General features: G+C 39.2%; 1 protein-coding gene across 3 annotated transcripts in view; it reads right to left on the reverse strand.

Moving 5' to 3' along the window:
* Positions 1-893: 893 nt before the first annotated feature.
* Positions 894-20969, reverse strand: part of frs2a (fibroblast growth factor receptor substrate 2a) — an 84934-nt gene continuing 64858 nt past the window's right edge. For 2 of the 3 annotated variants that reach the window (XM_080191226.1, XM_080191227.1), the window contains exons 3-7: positions 15398-15489; positions 11574-11760; positions 7128-7286; positions 5612-5775; positions 894-3457 (exon numbers count right to left, since the gene is read on the reverse strand). In XM_080191226.1, coding sequence (XP_080047352.1) covers positions 2501-3457; positions 5612-5775; positions 7128-7286; positions 11574-11760; positions 15398-15463 — 1533 coding nt within the window. In that variant the 5' untranslated portion in view covers positions 15464-15489 and the 3' untranslated portion in view covers positions 894-2500. Of the gene's footprint in view, positions 3458-5611; positions 5776-7127; positions 7287-8518; positions 8578-11573; positions 11761-15397; positions 15490-20969 lie in introns of those variants that run through there. The other variant, XM_080191228.1, reaches the window with a different exon arrangement.

Below are 20969 nucleotides of genomic sequence, written 5' to 3' on the forward strand. Positions count from 1 at the left end.
CATAAGCTTTCGGAATCTTGCTTCTTCATCAGGTGAGTGAGGAGTTATGTTCACAAACAGGACATATACAGACAAACTCAACTTACAAAATTGTGTCTGTATATGTCCTGTTTGTGAACACAACCCCTCACTAACCGAATGGAGCGAGACTCCGAAAGTCCGTGCTACCAATTAAACCTGTTGGACTTTAATCTGGCAGTGTGAGACTTCTGACTGTTTACCCCAGTCTAATACTGGCATCTCCACATCTTTATTTATTGTTGCATGCATTGGTATACAGTGAAAATATTGTTGGAAATCAAATAAAAATAGAAAAATGCTGGGAATACACAGTAGGCTTGACAGCCACTAAAAACAAAGTTTATTGGAGTCACAAGTAAACTTTCATTAATACTGCAATGAAGTTATTGTGAAAATCCCCCAGTCACCACGCTTCAGTGCTTGTTTGGGTACACCAAGGCAGAATTCAGCATGGCCAATGCATCTGACCAACACATTTTTTGGACTGTCGGACGAAACCGGAGCACCCAGAGTAAACCCATGCAGATACAGGGAATATGTGCAGACGCCGCACAGTAACCCATGCCGGGAAATCGAACCTGGATCCCTGGTGCAGTGAAGAAGTACTAACCACTGTGCCACCTTGGGAGGTTAAGGCTGTTCCCCTCTCTGTGCAGATACTGCCAGAGTTGCTGAGCATATTCCAGCAGTTTCTGTCTCTAACCCTGGCATGAGGTGCGGGATTGTTTATTTATTTGAAAAGGTAGGCATTTCTCACATTACTCAGTCATGCTCATCTCCAGCTGGCATCAGGCTCCGCCGTTTCACCACCCACCACTTTTTGAGCACAAGCATCACCTTGTAGAAATGAATGCTAACAATGTCTCCAGAGATTGTTGTTATTCAGCGAAAAAAAGTTTATTAATCATACACTGCTAAGTACATTGCTCACTTCTCGTGAAGCAGCTTATTCCACAGTGAACTTCAAGAGCTGTTAAATGCCAAATCTCTGGACAGCTGCCAAATACATAAACAATGATCTGTTTAAAAAATTTGGTTTTACTTCAAAAACTAGAGGACTCTTGTAAACCTGGTAACTGTAGCAATTGTAAATGTTTGTAAAATCATCATTCTCATGCTACAAAAAAAGTATTATTATATTGGCACTTGACAACCTCAGACACAAAACATATGGGTGTTCCTTAAAACCAGCAATTTTGGCAAACGTCAGTACCTGAAATGCAAACAATAAAACATGGCAACGTCTAACTAATTTTTGCTTAGAGTATATCCTATACTCGGTTATGACAGAGCAATGCAAGAAAAACATGGAATGTTTGCAACTCAAAACATCAAAAGGGGTAAAATATATATAAAAATTTTTACAACAAAATTAAGCAAGGATGTGCGCCATTCTGGAGCTTGTACTATTTTTTGTGTCCTATGTAAAAAATAATTTTAGATCTATTTTACTACCTTTATACAATAACTATATTTATGAAGGAAGAGAGACTATCACTTTATAACATGTTAGAAATTTTTTTACAGTATTGTACAATATAAAAATAGTCAAGAAATATTAGATGCAAGTTTCATCTTTTAGTGTATTTTATAGTCTAGGAATTGTAGTGTCTTTTTACAACTATTAAATGGCACTGTCTTACTGACTGAAGGTTGAATATGACCAGTTGCTAATCGTGTCAAAAGTTACTGCTAGAGAAAATGGCAATTTTGTTTTCAGAATGTGATTCCATTCAACAAATTAGACCTGGATGTAACTGGTAGAAGTGAATTATTCCAAGCAAAAGGAACAACATTGACAGCAAAGTATTTTGAATATAAAGACTGTAAGGCACAAAACATGATGTTTTAACATTCGCCAACAAATTCCTTTGAAATTAAGGGACGTGCTGTATTATATCCTCAGTAATGTTACACGATTGCCTGGTAAAAGTGATTAATGCACATTTATACTTGGATTTTGTTTAGCAAGATCTCAGTACAAATACAAGCTGTATACCAGCATCAATTAAGTCTAATGAAAAACACGAATGCACACCAATCAATCACAGTAGAACTACAGAAATTAAATTTTGTTAGGTATGTAATTTGCCTGCAAAGAATACACATACCATAAAAATTCTGTAAGAATTGCTGGAGAAGCCAGCATAAAAGTAGACTTGGATAACTGCATCAATGTCAATGTTTTGGGAAGCAGCATTTAATTCCATTTCAGTTAAATGGAATTAACACTGTCAAAGTGACCATGTTCTGAAACCTAAGTATAAACTGCAGAATGATAAAGTGAAAAAGGGTGCTCTTATGGAGTTCCTGCTCTACATGAATTCCCTTTAAACTGGCATAGCATGTAAGGCTCAAAATACAATATTCCTATAACTTTTCCTTAATTCAGTCTTTAACGTGTTAGATTTTAGAAGCGAGAACTCAGTCCCTGTCTATTTAACAAAGGTGCAACTGAACAAAATAGTGCTTCCTAGGCTCACATTGGCAGGTCAGTACTATTATGTCTTGTTTTTCTTGCTGTTCCATCATCTCTCGGCAGTGCTTTCTGTAAGTTGGACATAGCAGCAGTCTTTTCTATGTCTATCATAGCATATAATTCTGTTCGCCTGGTTGGAGTCTGTGGAAGTGGAGTAGTGGGTGTTTTTGGAGTCTGTGGGTTGTCTGAATCACTACCACCTTCCAAGTCAACTTGGATGTAGTTCAGCTGCCTATGTTCAAGACTCGGTCGTCTTATATCAAAATTAAAAACACTTGGGGAACAATCCAGTTGTCGTAAAAAATCAACCTTGTGTACGTTAGGCTGAACAGTTACATTCTCTGTGTTGACATAGTTGTGCATTTGATCAAGATTAGTGTGATAACCATTCTGAGAAGGTGTCTTTGGTCCCAAACTATCTTCTTCATCTCTGCTTAGTTTGCGTACTTCCCACACTGGAGGCAAAGAAGGCAAGTTTTCATAATTCAAGAGTGCAGTCCTCCTCTGAGCAGAATTGTTGATATTCTGAGCATCTGTACTATTATTTGATGCTAGTCTACTCCGCCTGCCTCCTGAGGCATTGGGGATTGACAGACCATTAAGATTTTCATACACCAATTTGTTAGTGGAGGGTGCTTCTTTGCGCTCATCACTGTCGTAACCAGTGTCCCAATCAGTACAATTAGTGCCACTACCAGCACTTGTCTGCTCACTTCCCAGGGCTTCTTGTCTCTCCTTTTCCATTAGCTGCATTTGCACAGGAGTTGGTCCCAAAACAAACTTAACCCTTTCAGGTTCAAAAACAACTTGGGGGTTTCTCTCTTCAACTGAACAGCAATGATCTCCTAGTTCTCTGTTGACATCACCATTTAAAGGTCGGAGTTCCAATGGTGGTTGCACAGTGGATTTGCTTTTCAGTTCTTCATGTACACCAGAGGTATTGACATACGTGTGGACCTGTGGATAGATGAAACATAAAGACATCATTGCTTAAAGAACCATCCACGAGTATACAGAAGAAAATCACATCAGCAGTGGAGCAGTAATATCTTCAAATTCGCGAGTCATGGTTTTTCAGATATGGTGTTAATTTTGCAATAATGACAGTGAAACTAAGTGTTCATCATTCTCACAACTCTGAAAACTGACAGCTACTTCTGAAGTCTGCATGTGAATGCAGAAATGCCAACGTTTCTATCAATGATTTTACACTTCCCACAGGGTCCGCTGTTGAAGACCCTAGACTGCAATCAGGTAGAAATCACTCACCTACAGAAACTTTTGCTCTTTGAAATTTAGTCCCTTGACGAGTGGGACCATGTACTAAGCTGAAAATTACTGTTGAACAGCCTCACTGCTTTGTATTTATTGCATTTTGATGAAAAAAAGTCACATTTTTAAAATAAAGGTTTCTTCATGATATGTTAACTTCTATGTTAATCCCACATGTTGTCCTAATCATTTATTTTGCTCTCGAGAAACAACAACTTGGCGTCAAATTCAGACAGATTTCAGGAGAGGGAAAATCCTTGCCATAAAGATGGGTTGCTTTCTACAAGGTCACTGGTGAGTACTTTTGCTTAACTGCTAAAGCAAAATCTGGGTCTATATTTTCTCAGCACAGAGTATAAGAGCATATCTATTTCAGGAGCTTGCTACATTAGGATGCTCTGTCGGAGAGTCAGTGCAGACTGGTTGGGCTGAATGACCTCCTTCTGAACTGCAGGGATTTTATAATTCAATTAATCTTTAACATCTGACTTTATCTCTTCAACAATGTTAGATAAAACCAATAAAAACAAAATACTGGAAAATCTTGGAGTCCCGAATAGTATCCATCCACCACAATGCTTCTTCACCTGGCTGAATTTTTTTCTCATTGAGCAATTAATTCCTCTAAAAGATGTGGCTATGGGTACCCATATGAGCCCAAGTTATGCCTGTGTTTTTGTGGGGTATGTGAAACATTCCTTGTTCTAGTCCTACTCAGGCTGCCTTCCACAATTCTTTTACCAGCACATTGATGGACACATTCTGTCTCGCTTCTTGCTCTTGTCTGGAACTGGAAAAATGGATCAATTTCCAATCTTCTCTCATTGTCATGTGGTGCATCTTGGACACTTTTCTTCCCTTCCTTGACTTATGTGACTATTTTTGGGGAAAGACTACAATTATTCATTACAAGCTGACCGACTCCCACAGCTACCCCAACTACATCACCTCCATTCCATTCTCCCAAATTCTCCATCTCCATTGCATCTGTTCTGATGACGCTACCTTCCACAATGGTGCTTTCAACACAAGTTCCTTTATCCTCAACCATACCACCCTGCCTCCCCATCATCGACATGGTCCTCAAACGCATTTGATGCATTTCCCACACTTCTGCTCTCACCTCTTCCCACTCCTCCCAGAACTTGCCACACCACCAGCCTATGCAATCAAGGGATTATCTTTCCTCATTTCTGCCAACTCCAGCAAGATTCCCTCAACAAACACATATTCCCACCCTCTCCCATCAACATTTTGAAGGGATATTCCCTCCATGACACCCTAATCCACTCTCCTATCACTCCCAACCCTTCACCCCCTTCCCATTTAATTGCCAGCAATAAACATCTGCTGCTGTACCTCAATCACTCCCTAAGGACCCAAAAACTCCAGTCTCCTCTATATTAAGGGGACCAGAGACTGGGTGACCGCTTAGCAGAAAACCTTCTGCTCAGTCCACACGCCTGATCCCTTTGTAATTTAGTTTCCTCCAGCCTATAACCAATCCTCTCCTTCCCTTTTTGCTCCACCGTTTTCAAAAAAACAAAACCGATCGCCAGTGATAATACTCGTGTATCACTGATTTCTGCAATCTCAAAGGAGTGATATTAACTCTCTCAGTCTCCCCACAGATGCTGCCTGATCTGCTGAGTTTTTCCAGCACTTTATTTCAGATCCCTAGCAATGTTGTGCTTTCATTTTAGATCAAGCCAATGTTGTTTTGGCACGTGCAGTAATGCTGTGGAAAAAAAAGAATTCCTTTGCACCAAAAAATAACAACTTTTTTTTTGCAATTTAACCAAATAATTGTTCAGGGGTAAAATGTCACAAAGTTCTTACTTGTTCCTCTGAAACTATCAGAGGGTGTGTTGACTCTTCATCCACGGAGGGCAGACGTGCACTACCTACAGATGGATGTCGCGTTGAAGGATGAGAGGAGCCATCTCCAAATGATGGATACCGAGGATATCCATTTGGTAAACTTGGTTGCACAAAACCTGGAGCTGAAAGAAAAGAAACAGAATTTGTAAACCCAGCCCAATTTTTTTACAGGCTTGAAATTACAGTTTCAAGTGGACCTGGGAACAATCACGATCTGTGGAACTTCTATATTTAGATGCTCTCTGCCACAACAAAACTTCTGCTGTAACTTCAGCCTGAGAGCCATGGAAACCCTATAAAAATGGAAAATAGTACTTTTCCAGGGTCCTTCATTGAAATTAGAGCAGATAATTGGGAAAAACCTGTGGAAATTCACTGCCACTGTAACAGAAATCTGACTGGTAAAGTCTGGTTACAACAAATATTTGCATTTGAATCCTGACTCTCAACAGCTAGTTAAGAAAAAGCAAATGCTGTGTCTGAGAATCAAAATTATTAAGTATGTTGATTTTAGAAAGCTGCAAAAAGCAAACAATTTCTGTTTAGCGGTCATTTTATTTTGGATACCATGTGGTAGTATATCCTCATTGACATTAAAATATCTTTTTTCAGTGAAGAAAGAATTGCCATGATAATGTGTTATCCCCAATGTAGTAATCTTCTATGTGGCACCTTATCGAAAGCCTTTTGGAAATCCAAATACACATCTACTGGTTCTTCATTATCGACTACTGGTTACTTTCTCAAGTAACTCAAATAAACTAGTCAAAGAGGATATCTCTCATTCTCACCAATGTATAATTAAAATTTAGAAATTCAAATTGACACAGACTTTTCAGAGGGCTTGTTCCTTCATGGTTTGCTGATTAGTTTTGTCAATTGAACACTGCACTCAGTTGGGAGGTTGGAAAAAAAAAAGAGCTTGCTGTATGAGGAACGGTTGACGACTCTGGGTCTGTACTCGTTGGAGTTTAGAAGGATGAGGGGGGATCTTATTGAAACTAACAGAATACCGTGAGGACTAGATAGAGTGCACGTGGAGAGGATGTTTCCACTAGTAGGTAAAACTAGAACCAGAGGGCACAACCTCAGGCTAAAGGGATGATCCTTTAAAACTGAGATGAGGAGGAATTTCTTCAGCCAGTGGTGAACCTGTGGAACTCTGCGGCAGAAGGCTGTGGCGGCCAGGTCATTGTCTTTAAGACAGAGCTAGATAGGTTCCTGATTAATAAGGAGATCAGAGGTTATAGGGGGAATGGGGATGAGAAAAATATCAGCCATGATTGAATGGCGGAGCAGACTCGATGGGCCGAGTGGTCTAATCCTGTTCCTAAATGGTCTTATAGAACCTCATAGTTCAGAATGACAGTGAGACCAAATTCATAGCAGGGCACCTGTTAGCCACTTGGCCTTCAAAGGTGAAGTTGTTGGCTCTCAAGAAATATTTCTGAACAAAAATACAGATAATACTCACTGGTAGGTGTCCGCGGAGTTCTTGGAATATCTAATTCATTTTGCTGTTCGTTTCTTTCGACAACTGGCTCTTCCACTACACTTATACTGTTAGACTGCATTATGTCCTGCAGCAAGTTGAAAATCTCTTCTGCTCGTGCACATTTGAAAGCAAAGATTCCTAAAGAACATTAATGATCTAATATGAAGCCAATGTAAAAGATTTTGAAATATCTTCGACAAATTGAATTAATATGTACAACGTTCTATATTTTATTCATCAACACATTTTACATGTTGAATAAAAATAACAGAAACATATTTATTTGGTACCTTTAACATAATAAAACCTTCCAAATTTCACAGAAGCATTATAAAACAAGTACACCAAGCTACATATGGAGACATTAGCTCACTCAACCAAAAACCTAAGGCAGGTTTTAAGGAGCATCTTAAAGGGGGAAAGTGAGGTAGAGGGGCAGAGAAGAGTTGGGAGCACATTCCTGAACTTGTGACGAGGCAACTGAAAGGCATGGCCAACAATGGTGAAGCAATTAAAAATCGGGGATGCTGAGCAGGCCAAAATTAGGTAAGCACAGACATCTTGAGGGTTTGGGATTGGGGTAAATTACTGCGTTAGGTCAATGTCATGGGAGGATTTAAAAACAAGGATGGGAATTTTGAACTCGAGGTGTTGATGTCAATGTTAAAATGGTGAAATCAAGGTTTAATGATTTACAAGCTTCTTCCCCCCACCTTTTTCCTGAGGGCTTTGAATGCATGCCAGAGTTTCGATGCCAAGGGCACACTGACTCCCCCTCACTAGCTGTTATTCACCTGAGACTGGACACTGAGTGCCAGCAGGATATTCACCCTGTGGAGTTATATAGCTGGGTATAATCTTCCCCCAACTCACAAACAGATGCACCACCAGGAGCATCACTAGACAGCAATCAGGAACAGACCCACCCCTGTCCCAGAGTCACCATGGCAAGTTATAGCAATCTACAACCACCCTGCTGAGGATCTAATAACACAACACACATACCAGGAATTAAGTCTTTGTGGTTCACATGGCTCAGCTATTTACTGGATTAATGCTAAACCATTGTGGGGAACAATGTGCAGATTTTTCATTGATGTATTTAACAAATGAACACAAAATACATAACAGGGTCATAAGAGACAATATATATTTGATAAATTAGTCGGAATAAAAGGAGAAAGAAATGCTAATTGCATGATACTGTAACAACGTGGGGGGTGTGGGCCAGGGAAGACAATGCTGTTTAAACAGACACACAACTGGCTGGCCCCCTAAGTGGTTACATATAGTAAATGCAGGCAGCAATGCCAGCTGTCTCTCCAGTATTGTGCCTCTTTGTAATGAACAGCAGAGGGAGCTTCACTTACCACTACAAGTATAGACAGATACCCAGTGATGTCCACCATTCCCAGTTTTTTGATTTATTCTTCCAATGTAAGCATTAAGTCAGAGTCAACATTCTTGTTAATTTAAGTACTCAATGTTAGAAATTATTTACTTTCTAAATACCAAAACTGAATCAATTCTGATTAATTGACGCCACAAAATACCAATGAGCATTTGAATTCATGCAAGACATTTAATCCTTTTTTTATATTGAAAGGAAAACAAATGATAGTGTAACGCATTTCCAAGTGGATAATTAAATAGTCTCATGTCTCTGAATTCCTACAAACTTGGTTTATAAGTAATGAAATATTGTGAAGTCTAGAGTTTATTCATGACAGTGGCTTTTTGAAAACAGCAAGATCCCACAAACAGTAAAGTTACTGACAGGCAAACCTGACTTTGACATACTGATTTAGGGCAGAGCGCTGGCTGGGGAACTGGAAGAATGCTTTCCTCCTCTCCGAACAGGATATATAATGATCTGCTTCACCACCAAAATATGCAGATGGGATCGAAAGTTTGATATGTTATCTGAAGAGCAACATCATCACCAGGAGTCCTTCACCAATGCTTTGGAGTGTTACTTCAGGTTATGTGTTTAATTCTTGGATTGGGACTTAGACTCAGGATGATGATGGGTCCTGCGCCTTGATGTTATCCCACACACAGGAAAATTAAATATAAAGACAAGGTACATTTTGACTCCGTGACATTATTTGGAATTTCTGCTTGGAATGTTAATTACAAAAAAGTGCTTGCACTAAAATGTCTTAAGGTGGTGACAGAGCAAATTGTTTCTTAAGTGCAACGATGGTTGGTAAAATGGAGTGAGATCGGATCAGGAAATTCCTTAGCCAATGCTCAGTTCATTTATTGCAACAAGGGACTGAAATTGACATTAAATACTAATTTTTTGGAAGAATGGGGATAGGGAGAGAGTGCCAGCTTTTGATCATTATCCAGCGGCCCTTACTGGAAATGCAGCTGTAGGACAAGATCTTGGACTGTAGACTTCTTCTAAGACAAAGAAAACTCCTTGGGTATCTCGTCTATGCAGCAAATATTCATTTTCAATCCTTTCTATGCTATACTGAATGGTCTCATTTAAAAGTAAATTCCATCCCTCTCCTGAAGGCATTGATTCCTTTTTGGTTTATTGATCTGTGGGCATTGCTTAACTTCCACTAACTGAACGAAATGGCTGTTAATCAAGTGTGAGCCATAAATGTGAGTCACACAGTTACCGAAATAGGGAGCTCTACTGTGGTGCCCCATATGGTTGAATAGCCTGCTGACTCGCACTGTCAAAGCTCACACATTGAAAAAGGCCACTTGAGTGAAAGGCTGTAAAATCCATTGAAATTTATGATCAGGAATGGAGGGAAATTTTGATGAGAAAAGAGAAATCGTTCTATTAGTATTGGGACTGCTGTTATTTCTAATCAACATAAATGACTTGGATAAAGAAACACAGTTCAATGTTGTCAAACTGCAGATGAAAAGTGGTAGAATCTAGAACTGGGGGAGGGAGGTTGTGTCACTGTTTAAAAAAAGGGACCACCCATTTAACACAAAGATGAGGAGATTTCCCTTTCTCGGAGGGTTATGAGTCTTTGAAACTCTTTTCCTCAAAAGCCAGTGGAAATAGAGATTTTGAACACTTCTAAGGCAAGATAGATAGATTCTTGATAAGCAATGGGGAGAAGAGTAAGGTTACAATGGGGAGAATTGAGGTTACAATCAAATCAGCCATAATCTTATTGATGGCAGAGCAGGGTCAAGGGGCCAACGCGTACTCCTAGTTCATGTGTTCATAAAATGAAAGTAGGCAGAGCAGTAGTAGATTAAATTTTATGCAGACAAGTCTAAAGTACTGCGCATGGAAAGAAAACATTTGTGATATATCTGCTTAATGAATGGTGCTGAATTTGTTAAGAATGAAGGAGTGCAAGACCTAGCAGTCTTAAAACTCTTCACTCAACGTGTCCAGCTTCAAAAAAACAGAAGGCTGAAAAGTAGAATACAAGTCAGGGAAAGTTGCAAACAAACTTTGCACTGTGGATATTGCTGCTTCCACCCTCGGTTGCCAAGACTAAAATGACATTCATGCGCTGGAAGCAGTACAGAGCATTGTCTGAGGATGCCCCCTAATCTCAAAAGTGTGAGTTACGAGAAAATAACGGAGAAATACTTCAGTCTCAAAGAGACAACTGAGAAGGTCATCTTATAGACGTAGTCAAGAAAATGGAAAAGGAAAATTTAGAATATTACTTGAAATTGCAAAAGAAAGATGAGGATATAATATGATTAGACAGGGTCAACATGGTTAAGAAAGGGAAATAGCGTTTGACAGATTTGTTTGTTTTTTGAGGATGTAATTAGCAGGGTAGATGAAGGGAAAATCAGTAGGTATAGCATATTTGGATTCTTATAAGGCATTTCATAAGGGATGGAAAATACAGCTGAGCTCTAAGATCAGCCATCTTACTGAATGGCGGAGCAGGCTTGAGAGGTAGCATGGCCTAATCTGCTCTTATTTCTCATGAGATACAAGGTCCAGCCTGATAAAATGTACATTCAGGACTGTTATCCATAAACTCCTCACAAAAAGAATATTCAATGGAATTGACCCTCAGTTAGATGCTGAAATGGGGAACTTTAAAATTATGAATGAATTAAGATGGTCAGTAAATAACTTATGAAAATCAAAACTACTACTTGCATTTACATTAGATCCTTAACATTAGAAATTGCCCCAAAACATTCAATACGTATAGAAAATACCAGTAATGGAAATTAAATCTAGTGAGAAAAAACCATAATAAGCATAAGGTGGCAGAGTTAAGTAGTAAACTGTAGTTAAATAATATTTATAAATGAATAATATTCTCCCAAATTACTATACATATATGGAACAGTGCCATAAAATTCAACTGAATTCAAAACAAGGCAGTCGCTCAAAGTATAGATTTGAACAGAAATGCAAGAGGAGACAGTATTCTTCTAAACCAGATAAATAAATGACAAACATACCTTGCCCAGTTTGGCATCTGCGGCCACTTTCAAAAGAGAAGAGATTGGAATCATAACCGTATCGGCGCAGACAGAGGTAGGGCCATTTCACAAGATCTCTTTTCCGTGTGTGTAAAATCAATTCTGTGTCTGTAAGTTCCATTATACCAGACCCCAGCTCATTACCATCATCATCCACATTAATCACCTGAGGAGAGTGGAAAAGGTGCACCTTTAAACCTTAGTGTTCTACGAACTGAGTAATACTGTACAAAAAAATGTTCAAACACAGTTAGCAGTATCAATCTCATTTCTATGGAATTAAATGTATGAATTTGGGCAATCTAATACTCCACTAATGGAGAAATAGCTGTCTTAGGTCAAAAATGCATATGGTGTGGTTTCTTGATTTCTAACACGTTGGACAATGCCACATTGTTAATAGGAGGGATCTTGTTTATCATAGAAACCTGCAAAATACTGGTGAAGTTCAGAATCCTACATATATCCAGATTGCTGCTAAAGTGTGAAAGATAGACAAATAAATTGTGCTGGGATGCTGTAATCAGTAGAGCATTTGTAAGGATCAGCACTCAGGCCTCAGCTATTTACAATGTCCATTAATGATTAGAAGAAAGTGCCATGTGCAGCGTATCCAAATTTGTCGACATCACCAAGTTAGATTGGAAAGTCAGCAGTGAATGCAAAGAGGCTGCAGAAGGATATGGACAGGTGAGTGAGTGGGCAGATGAAATATGATGTGCAAGACTTATCCACTTTGTTCTATAAAAAATTATAGAAAGAATTTTTTTGAATCGAGAGAGACTGGGTAATGATTGCAGTCAGAGGAACCTTGTACACAAAAATCACAGAAAATTAACATGCAGGTACAGCAAGCAATTAGGATTGCAAATGGTATGTTCGGTTCTGTTACAAAGGGATTGGAGTATTGAAGTAAATAAATCTTTTGAAAATTATACAGGGCATTGGTAAAGCCACACCTGGAATATTATGTATAGTTTTGGTCTGCTTAAATAAAAGAGGATATGCTTGCCTGAGAGAGATTTTAGCAAAGGTTCACCAGAGTGGTTCCTTGGATAAAAGTACTGTTCTATGAGACAAGACTGTATAGACTAGGACTGTATACTCTAAACTTTGGAAGAATGAGAGAAAATCTAAGTGAAACATAAAATTCTTTGCAATGATTTAATGTTACAGCTTGTGTTTACCAGCACATCAATCATAATTATGCGTTAAACTCGGAAACCTGCAAAACCTTTGCAGTAAGATTAATACAGTGAGTCCTCACTTTAAGTCACCCTGCTTAACGCAATTTTGTTTCAATTTTTTTTATCCTTTAAGGCCTGTTATTTTTGTAATTCCAGCTAGGAATGCACAGCACTACTCACGTACAGCATGGCACAGTATTTCAACCTGCACACTGTTTTTTCTGGGCAAGAAATGTTCAAAGGAACTTAATTCAGGAATTAATATTGATTCCTATTGGAACCCATGATCCATAAAGTCGTTTCACTTAAAAATCGCAATTTTCAAAAATGCATTTGTGTATCTTGAATCCCACAGTATTTCTTTAACTGCCATTCCATCCTTCATATACCATCCTCATCCCTTTCATAGCAAACTCAATCCCAGTCTCCTCATTCAACATTTTTTCTGTATTCCCCACTATCCCAATTCCATGTCCCCAGAAAACATTACACTAGATGATTATCAGATGGATCAAAAATTATTATATGTGGTACGCTGAGTTTGCAATTTATAAAACAAAGTTTTAAAATATCTGATTAACCAACCATCATCCCACAGCTGCAGGATGGAGTTTTCTGGAACAATCTCACCAAACAAAACACTGTAAACATAAGAACATAAGAAATAGGAGCAGGAGTAGGCCATCTAGCCCTTCAAGCCTGCCCCGCCATTCAATAAGATCATGGCTGATCTGTCGTGGCTCAGTTCCACATTCCTGCCCTCTCCCCATAACCCTTAATCCCCTTGCCTATCAAAAACCTATCAACCCGCATCTTAAATATATTTAGCGAGGCAGCCTCCACCACTTCAACGGGCAGAGAATTCCAGAGATTCACCACCCTTTGAGTGAAGAAGTTCCTCCTCAACTCTGTTCTAAACTGCCCCCCCCCATCTTGAGGCTGTGCCCTCTAGTCCTACTGTCCTTTCTGAGCAGGAAGAGCCTCTCCACCTCTATCCTATCCATCCCATTCATCATCTTATATGTCTCAATGAGATCTCCCCTCATTCTTCTGAACTCTAACGAGTACAAGCCTAGTTTATTCAGCCTCTCCTCATAGTTCATTGTGCAAAGCAAGACCCTCAAACATGCTAGGAATCATCATAAGTGAGTCGCTGTTTCGGGGTTTAGTGGGCAAATCCCTGGTCAGCAGTGACCTGCTCAAATTTTACTCTAAATCTATTTCGCTTTGCCGCTATGTAGTAGTTCTGACGCTAGTTGTATATAAACCTCTGCTAATCAGTGTTGGCAATGTAGATTCATGGTTTCTCATACTTTCAAAAAGGTTCATTCCTGGTTATTTTATATTTTCCCCGAGGCACATTTCCTGGCAACGCCTTGCCATTGGCTGTTGGTGGGATCTTCCAGTCCCACCCATGTTTATGGTGTTTTGCAGTAGTTTGCCCGTCCTTCTGCCAGGGGACTGTCGAGAGGGGTCACCTTCGGCGGGACCAGAACATCCCAGGGGCAAGAAGGGCATGAAAATCTCACCCACTGAAATATTTTATTACATTACTGCACCTCATTGTTTCCTCAGGGCTTTTTCTATTCTCCCCAATTATTATCAGACTCACTTTAGCCCACTACTTTCTGTAACTGGTACTGACGTCTCCAATTTTGTTTCTTCTTTTAAGTCTTTTTTCTGCAGCCTTTGAAAGAAATTTCCTGCTGCAGTGGTTTTGATCATACAAGTCATGCTTACCATGAGAAAATGCTAAAAAAAAAAGTCCATAACTGAGACCAAGCAGATTTTAAATAGTAAATGAGATTAAGAATGGAGCCATAGGGTGAACTGATACACATGGTTTCTCAAGAAGGAAAGGAATCTAAGTTGAAAAAACAGTGCAGAGCACCGTCGGGTTTGAAGAATGAGACATAAGGTAAATCAGAAAATACTGATTAGGTCATGTGCAACTCCAAACTTAAAATACAGAGTGCTGTAGAAGGAAGAACTGACGTAAGTAGGAACTTGACCAGTTTAGAGGAGTTGGAAAAGAATGAGACTTATTCGATGTGAGTTTATTAGAATCCCTACAGTGCAGAAGGACGCCATTCAGCCCATTTGAGTCTGCACCAACCACAATCCCACTCAGGCTGTGAATCCTTAACCCTCCTGACATTAAGGGGCAATTTAGCATGGCCAATGCACCTAATCTGCACATCTTTGGAGGGTGGGAGGAAACCACAGCACCTGGAGGAAACACACGGAGACATGGGGAGAATGCGCAAACTCCACACACACACACACACACACACACACACACACACACAGTCACCCAAAGCCGGAACTGAACCCGGGTTCCTGGTGCTGTGAGGCAGCAGTACTAATCACTGTGCCACTCAGATTTGATTTGAGGGAGGAGGAAGAGAACCTGTACAACATGGATGAAAAAGTAGTATTCACTGTAGTTGCCGGAAATCCGACATAAAAACAGAAAATACTGGTACCCCCTCCCCCGACACTGTATTTTCTGGTGGTGGTGATGGTCTAATTGTGCGATCTTCTAGTCCCACAGTGTCTATGGAGTTTAACAATGAAAGAGAGACATGCAGTCGTAATGCACAATAAACCTGTTACCTTAAATTTTGCTTGATGGTCATCTGGGACAGTATCTTTTTCTGGACAGCTACAACAGCTACCCATGACTTCTTCAGAAGACCGCCTGATCTCTGAAATAAAAACAATCGAAGATGTCATGTATAAAGTCAAAGGAAAGTATTTTCCATTTAACTGATGTTGATTTTATAGGAAAATGTCAAGGAAGCGTTACAAAAGGAAAAAAAAACAAATTGTTACCAGACTCCAGGTCTTTTTCGTTTTAATTATGCTCATATAAGTTTTAAATTCATTTTGTTTGTTTCCGTGTATGATCACATACTGAAAGAGGGTATGATATATGTGTTTGTCAAATGACAACTAGTTTAATGTGTAAATCAGGGGAACAAAATGTTCCTACCTCACCCAGAACTCCAAACTTAAAGAATGATTTAAAGATTGTTATGATCATCATATGAGTTATTTCCGAATTAAGGACAACATAGATAGGCTAAGTTTAAAGCAGTGATGGGCAACCTGCAGACAGGGTCACATGCAGCCTCTCTGGGTTCTGAGTGCTGCTCATGAAATACTGTTGACCATTGCAGAATTGCTACATTTCACTGGTTTCTGTCTTAAATTTTTTCTCAACTGATATGGGCTGCACAGTGGTTAGTATGGCTGCTTCACAGCTCCAGGGGCCCAGGTTCAATTCTGACCTTGAGTAACTGCCTGTATGGAGTTTGCACATTTTCCCCATGTCTGTGTTGGTTTCCTCTGGGGATTCCAGTTTCGTCTCAAAGTCCAATGATTTGTACGGTTAGGTTGATTGGCCATGCTAATCAACCTAGCCCTACAGGGACACAGAGGGACAGGAACTGAGGGACACAGAAGGACACAGAAACAGGGACAGAGAGGGACACAGAAACAAAGACAAAGGCACACAGAGGGACACAAAGGGACAGGGATGGCTTAGTTTCAAGAAGAGTAGCAGAGTAAATATTTATGGGTACAACGAAAGAGTCAAGGTGAGATTGTTACCCGATGGGCCAAATGACCTCTTTCTGTTCTGTAGGAATTCTTTGACTGAAATGATATGCATGTGAAGCAAGGGCAAGTGAGGTGAGGAGCACGCTGATTGCACACAACATTGACTGTGAAAACCATGCACTCCCTCTGCGTCCAAAGTATAAATATTTATTTTGTTTTTATCATCTGGAGTTGATGATTAAGCATTTTCCATAATTTATGAAATATTTGCTTTGTATTAAATGCATTTAATTTTATTCGTGGGGTCAAGGTTAGTGAACAAACCTGATTTCAATCTTGTGGCCCACTGAGATGAAGGAGGGCCACCCATGTGGCCCACTCACTAACCTATATTGGCCATCACTGATTTAAGGGATTTACCAAATTCAGTTAGCTGGGAGATAACGAGGGACAGTCTCCCGATTATGACATTTTTAAAAATTTAAGTCTTGATTCAAGTGTCCTTTAACTCATAGGGATGAATAACTGCAATGCAAGCAATTGTAGGATGTTAATTTTAGAAGCAATGGCTTTAATAAAATTGCTCACAAAGAAAAATGCTAATTCAGAACACACAAAGTAGCTATCTTGTCTTATGAAACTTTTAGTCCTCAGACATGTCTAATCAGCCACTGACAATTAAAATGAGTGACTCATCACATTGGGTAGTGTATTAAAACTAAAGCAAATGCCAAGATACCTCATTCAGCAATACACTCCTCTAACCACCTCCCTATGCTGAAGTCATTCCCATTGCCATCGATCCAAAAGTAATTTGTGGAACTTGCAATAATCAGGTCTCGCAACCAGATAGGGCCGTTCAGATGACACACTAATTGGTGTTGTTCCAACTGTCTGAGGAAGAGAGCTGGAATCAGCACTATTGCTTTTGCTGATGCCAACCCCAGCAGTTCCAGAACCCAAAAGTAACTCATTAACTATTTCTCTACTTGCAGTTTTTTGAAAATCATAGTACAGCACTTTCTTCAAGTTGAAGTATTACAGTCAACAATATAAATATGGTTTGAAACCATTTGGCTCCATCAGATTTATCTGATTCAAAGCAAAGGCAGAGCACTGAAATTAAATTTCTTTTTCTAAATTACACCTAAATCTGGATAAACAACCAAAACAACTAAGTGGCTTCGTACAACTCAGAATCATCATCAGCACAGAATCCCTACAGTGCAGAAAGAGGCCATTTGGCCCATCTAGTCTGCACTGACCACAATCCCACCCAGGACCTATTCCCATAACCTCTCATATTTACCCTAGCTAATCCCTCTGACACTAGGGTTAATTTGGCATGGCTAATCAATTTAACCTGCACATCTTTGGAGTGTGGGGGGAAACCAGAGCACCTGGATGAAACCCATACAGTCACGAGGAGAATGTGCAAACTCCAAACTGACAGTGACCCAAGGCTGGAATTGAACCCAGGTCCCTGGCACTGTGAGGCAGCAGAGGTAAATACTGTGCTGCCCAATTCCAATGATTGGAATAAAATGTGAACTTCACTTATGCAGAACATAAATAGATCATGGTGTTTTGAAGTTGAGGCAGTTATGTTTCAACCGCTACATGTTACAATGCATTTCTAAAATGCATTTCCATTTCCACTGTGAAACTGAAAAGCTCAAGTAATTTAGTACAAAGATTAACGGTTTGAATATGGTTTGCCACAATTGAAAATTATTTGTTTTTTCTGTTATTTGTTAAAAAATAGACTATTGCTTTTCCAGTATTGCTTAAACATTTTCACAATTTGTTCTACTTGACTGCAACATTGGAGGAGGTCACAAGCACATATCCAAGCCAAAAAAACTATCGTGGTGAATATTTTTCATATGGAAGTTACTGATTTAAGCTCATCAAAAAGAAAGTGAATGGAATTATGAAATTAGATTCCCAAACATTTCTAAAAGTCCAACATTTAGTTAATATAAACCCTACTTGAAAACAGATGGAATTCTGAAATCTGATCTCCTTATACTTGTTAAAAAAGTCACTGAATCTCAAGTAATAAAATCAGAATTTGATTTAGTCACCATACGTCACTGGTGTTGAATTTAGAAACTAGCATCCTGGGATACAATGAAGTCTGTGCAGGACACAAGAACAGGATATGATCAAAACCTGTTCCCTTTCTCCTCCTTGAAAGCCCCAGGAAATTAAGAAAGTTCTTCTCATTTTATGCTTGACTGACTTTGAAATTGTGGCCAGCAATTTCACCACCCCGGATTCTGCCTTTGCCTGATATCAATCTTCCCTTTCTCTCCTCATTTGAAGTTCGACAATCTACAAAGGATATAACGGATATTCAATGGAGGAGGAAATTGGGTGCAAAATTTCTATACAATCATTAATTTTCTCACTGCTATATCTCTAGCAGCAAATTGTGTGTGATATGTATGAACTTTCTGATGTATGGCTAGATGTATAGAGCACACATCCTTACCACCTATAGTTCAGTGCAAAAATCACTACAACAAAAGCTTTAGACTGCACAATTAGCCCCAATTAATTAAAGACAGACTACAGTAATGTGCTAACTATAATAAAACATTCTGCTCTTTCAATGTGATGCATGTCAATTAATGCACTGTCTCACCTTCACTGATTTTTTTTTCTGAAATTGTTGCACATTTTTTCCTCATGTTCAACCACTCCTTTAGATTGAGGCTGACGGCCAAAATGTAACAGGTGCCATTCCCCAATCATTGGTAATTGACCCTAAAGATCTTGAGAAACCATAAGAATCATAAACAGGAGTAAGCAATTCAGCCTCTTGAGCCTGTTCCACCATTTAATTCGATCATGATTGATCTCATCTCAGCCTCAACTCCACTTACCTGCCTGTTCACCATAGCCCTTAAAACCCTAACTAATTAAAAATCTGTCCACCCCTTCCTTAAATTTACTCCAAGTCCCAGCATCCACCACATTCTGAGGAAGTAATGTGAGAAGGCACCTGACCTAGAAGGTCAGCAGTGTACAGCTAGGTAGCAACATGAAGCGGTATGCCATGGAGTCCTCTCCATATTTGCACTCTCTTTACAATTGTGTACATAGTTTCAGTAATGCTAACAAAGATTTCTTGGTAACTTCTACAAGGCTGCTTAATGTTTTAAAGCAGTACATACTACAGGTAGTGATAAACTAACAAAAAAAAGTCAGGCCACCAATTCTAAAGGCTTATCTCTCAGCAATTGCTGCAGAATGTCTTTTTAGCTAGAGACATGAATCAAGTGCAAAATGTTGATTCAGTGGTGCTCGAAAGCATTAGATATGATCTGCTTAATCTCAACTCAGCCAAAGTTACAGGGGCTCTTAGTTTCCAAACCAGCTTCCCCTTTAACCAACACCAACTGAAAGCAGACTTAATGCATATCATGGTGGTTTTAAGGATATTGCAGATGCAAACTAGTTTGCCTACATAACAACAATTGTTGTATCCCCACTACAAAATGTAATTGATCATTTAAACACTTAAGGCATTTCACCGTGAAAGGCAGTGCATAAATTTGAAGATTATGTCCATAGCTATTAATCCTTTGATAAGTACATTGTGTTAGTGGAAATGAATAGATTTAGTAAAAGGGGAGGTTACAGTTAACACCCCTGCATTAGAGTAAATCTCATGCTAGTCTAATGCTTATAGTCTGGTGTACATTATGCACCCCCAACGATCTGCAATCAGCAAGAACCTTCCAGCAAGGACTTAGCTGCTTACATCAGGGCAGATGGTCTCTAGCTAGGAGCAGATAATGTTCCTGCTTTTGGGTGAAGATTTAACAATGAACCTATGAAGACAAGGGTGCAATTTAAAACAATGTTCTGTGTACTGACCAATTGTAGAAACAACGTATCTGTGACTTAGAGTGCTGCTTTGGACGTTTCTCTGGAGTAGTGCCCTCCATGCCTGAATCATGACTAAATAACTATAAGTTGTACCCAAGTCTCCTGTGGTTAGTTGGAAGAAGTCTACCACAACAATTAGGCATAGTTGGCAGGATACTTGTTTTGGATCATTGGAATGGCTCTGCAAACAGGGTGAATATATTTACCAGCAATAGTTAGTGTAACAAGCCTGCCTAAGGACATCAAAAGAACCTGAAATGAAAACTCGGAGCAGGAGGCAACAAGGTAGGAGGCAGAGCCATGTTGGCAAACTAGCGGTCGCAAAGCTATGCAGGAAGGCCAAAACCCTTACGGTGTGAAGTTGAGGAGGCAGAGCCATGCAGTCATTGCTAAAGCAGGGTGTTGTTCATAAACATTATAGATTCAAAGAATTTGTTTGGAAAGGTAACTAAAAACACATTTAATTTGAACTGCTGTGTGTTTCTGTTTAAAGAAATTCAAACTGTGCTAGAATGCAACTACAAAGTAATAGTTTGTTCCCAAAATATAAAGATAAACCTGGAGTCTGGCTGAAATCCAATTTGAATTTTCCAAAACATGAGAGTTTAAAAAAAAATTAGATTCAGTTCGCAACACATTTCATAAAATATTTCTTTCAACTTTAAGTAGCAGAAAAGTAAACCCTTTTAGCAGACAGTTCATTTAAAAAAAACATTTTTTTGTT

Source organism: Carcharhinus amblyrhynchos, chromosome 6 (genome assembly GCF_965287045.1).
Source record: "Carcharhinus amblyrhynchos chromosome 6, sCarAmb.v2.hapA, whole genome shotgun sequence".
Lineage (NCBI taxonomy): Eukaryota > Metazoa > Chordata > Chondrichthyes > Carcharhiniformes > Carcharhinidae > Carcharhinus > Carcharhinus amblyrhynchos.